Source organism: Arachis stenosperma, chromosome 3, assembly GCF_014773155.1.
Source record: "Arachis stenosperma cultivar V10309 chromosome 3, arast.V10309.gnm1.PFL2, whole genome shotgun sequence".
Lineage (NCBI taxonomy): Eukaryota > Viridiplantae > Streptophyta > Magnoliopsida > Fabales > Fabaceae > Arachis > Arachis stenosperma.
This window is the reverse complement of record NC_080379.1, coordinates 53,385,269-53,388,533: the sequence shown is the minus strand read 5'-3', so window position 1 is coordinate 53,388,533 and position 3,265 is coordinate 53,385,269. Positions and strand designations below refer to the sequence as shown.

The following is a 3,265-nucleotide window of genomic DNA, read 5'->3' as shown; positions in this document are numbered from 1 at the left end:
GGTTAATACCAATTCACCAGTCTTATCTGAGGACGAATCTGAAGCGTTATTTAAGGGAGAAACAAGCTCTTCTTCTACTGATTCTGTTGATTTACGCGCAGATAACATGTCGGCGCCCAGAAGGGTTACTCTCCAGGAAGCAGGAGCTCCCGACTTTACACTGCCACCGTTCCAAGCACGTCATCCAAATCTGGGTGCAGATGTTGAACTGAAGACTTCACTAATCAATCTACTACCTAAGTTTCATGACTTACCTGTTCAAGAGCCTCTCAAGCACCTCAGGGATTTTCAGACAGCCTGCTCTACTGTTAGGCGTCATGGTGCAGATGAGACTACTATTTTGCTGACCGCCTTCCCGTTTTTTCTTGAGGGAAAAGGGCGAGGGAGTGGTACTACACTCAACCTGAAGCAGTTGTTACTAATTGGGATACACTCAGAAGAGAATTCTTGGAAAAATTCTTTCCAGCTGAATTTACTGATAGACTGATGAAAGAAATTTCCTGCATTATTCAAGGTGAATCAGAGACTCTTTATGAGTATTGAGAATGCTTCAGGAATCTCCTAGACGCATGCCCCCACTACATGATTGACAAGTTGGTGTTGATTAGCTATTTGACGCAAGGCATGAAGCCTCAAGACAAGACTACATTAGATGGTGGGAGTAATGGCTCTCTAAAGAAGTACAAGATCGCGGATGAAGCGTGGCAACTGATCACCGATCTAGCTAAGTCTACTCGGAATGCCAGGCATAGGAACAACCATCCCAAGGCTGTTACAGAGGTTTCCTCTAGTAGTGAGACTACTACTCTCACACAGACTCTGTGTGAGATGACCAACTTACTGAAGCAAATATAGCTGAATCAACAACAACTTCAGCCTCTTCAGCAACAATAGTGTCAATAGCTGGTCCCTCAGAGAGTGTGCAGAATATGTGCATGCTATACTCATTAAACTTATGAGTGTCCGCAACTCAACAAGAAGACACCACCCTAGCAGCTACCCACAACTTCTATGATCGCCCAAACCAAGGGTACTATCAATAAGGCAGTAATTATAACTAAGGTGGGAACTACAATCAAGGTTGGTAAGACAACTCCAACCAGGGATGGAGGGATAACTCCAACGAAGGGTTGAGAGGTAACTCTAACCAAGGATGGAGGGACAACTACAACCAAGGAGGCAGAGACAATGGTAGAAATCAGAGGTGGAACAACAATAACAATAGGAAAAACCGGTCTCAATAGAACCAAAGCCAACCTTATGAAGAACCTCACCAAAGGCAAGCCCAGGGATCTCAAAATAACCAGCAGCAAGCCCCTCAAATTACTTACCCCTCTTCCCCCCCCCCTCCCAATGAAGAGCTGCTTCACTCTATTGCTCAAGGACAAAAAGACCTTCAGAACTCAATTAACTCTACCATGAACGATCTTAACTCCACTTTACAAGCTCTCATATCCCAGTTGGAACCATCTTCCACCCTCAGCAATCAACCTGCAAGCTCCAATGCACTTCCTTCTAAACCCTTACCTAACCCCAAAGGACGAATCAATGCCATTATTTTGAGGTCCAAAACCACACTGCAAGAGAGGAGTCATGAGGAGCCAAGCTCAAAGGTAGATATCCCAGTTGAAGACATTGTTGAGGTAGAGGACGTCGAGGAAGAGGATGTAGTACAAGAAGTGGTTGAAGAAGAAGCGGGTCAACCAAGGAATGAAGCACCAAGCAGCACTGAAGATACTGAAGACGCCATTCCCCTTCCATTTCCACACCTTGCTAGGAAGCCCAGAAAGCAGATGGAGCTAGACCCCAAAATGGTAGAAATATTCAAAAAGGTTGAGATAACTATTTCCCTTTTTGATGCCATTCAGCAAGTACCTAAATATGCTAAGTTTCTAAAAGATTTATGCATGTATAAAGATAAAATAAATGAATTAGAAACTATTCCTCTAGGTAGCTCTATTTTTGCTTTAATGGGTGCTATACCGGAAAAATGTGGGGATCCGGGTCCATGCATGGTTACTTGTACTATTCAGGGTGTACAATTTTTTGACTGCATGTGTGATCTAAGTGCGTGTGTGAGTATTATGCCATTATCTGTATATGATGCTTTGAGGCTCCCTCCCTTAAAAAGATCAGCAGCACGTTTTGTTTTGGCAGATAAGAGCATTATATCAGTGGCTGGAATTGCTAAGGACGTGCTAGTGAGCATTAAGGGGCTAACATTCCCTGTTGACTTTTATATTTTGGGGATGCCCCCTAATGACTCAGGAAGACCATCATCCATCCTGCTTGGAAGGCCATTTTTGAAGACTTCAAGGTTCAAATTGGATGCCTTCTCAGGAACCTACTCTTTTGAGATAGATAGCAGAACAGTGAGCTTTAATTTGGATGAAGCTATGAAGCACCCACCGGAAGATCACTCAATCTTCCAGTGTGACATTATTGATGAGATTGTGGCTGAAGTCCATTAAGAAGAAGTAGAAGAGATACACATGGAGCAAGGTGTAAGTGTGGGGAAACCCCACGAGCTTACTGAAGATACCTTGCCCCCACACATAGCTCCAAATGATATGGTGCCTCACCAGGAGCAGAAGATGGAATTAAAGCCCCTTCCACCCCTCCTCAAGTATTCTTACCTTGAGGATAATCAGAAGCTCCCAGTTATCATTGCAAGGGAACTCACCTCCCAACAGGAGAAGTAGTTGCTTAGTGTGCTGAGAAGACACAAGAAGGCTATTGGGTGGAGCTTGGCGGATATAGTAGGCATCAGCCCTCAGGACTGTGAGCACCGTATATTTTTAGAAGAGGGAACAAAGCCTGTCTGTCAACCTCTGAGGTGGCTGAACCCCACCATCCTAGAGGTTGTCAAGAAGGAAGTGACCAGACTGCTTGAAGCTGACATCATCTATCCAATCTCGGATAGTGAATGGGTCAGCTCAGTTCAGGTGGTACCAAAGAAATCTGGAGTAACAACAGTAAAGAATGAACACGGAAAACTCATTGCAACTAGAGTGCAGAACTCGTGGAGGGTGTGCATTGATTATAGGCGCCTCAACCAGGCCACCCGCAAGGATCACTACCCACTGCCTTTCATTGATCAGATGCTTGATCGCCTGTCAGGTAAATCACACTACTGTTTTCTAGATGGTTACACTAGCTATTTCCAAATTTATATAGCTCCTGAAGATCAGGAGAAAACTACTTTTACATGTCCCTTCAGAACGTATGTATATAAGAGGATGCCTTTTGGCTTATGTAATGCACC

At 44.2% G+C, this 3,265-nt stretch overlaps 1 protein-coding gene across 1 annotated transcript; it reads left to right on the top strand.

The window, feature by feature from the left end:
* The first annotated feature begins 1,418 nt into the window (after positions 1 to 1,418).
* On the top strand, positions 1,419 to 2,471 carry LOC130966119 (uncharacterized). Its single transcript, XM_057890888.1, has 2 exons — positions 1,419 to 1,871; positions 2,034 to 2,471. Exons 1-2 carry the CDS (start codon positions 1,419 to 1,421, stop codon positions 2,469 to 2,471), a joined length of 891 nt encoding a protein of 296 aa, XP_057746871.1.
* The last annotated feature ends 794 nt before the right edge of the window (positions 2,472 to 3,265 follow it).

What these genes read in the sequence shown, in the direction of transcription:
- LOC130966119 (XM_057890888.1), top strand. Translation starts at nt 1,419, where the DNA reads ATGAACGATCTTAACTCCACTTTACAAGCTCTCATATCCCAGTTGGAA. An exon ending in TTTTTGATGCCATTCAGCAA is followed by an intron (nt 1,872 to 2,033) that starts GTACCTAAATAT and finishes TGTACTATTCAG; the next exon opens with GGTGTACAATTTTTTGACTG.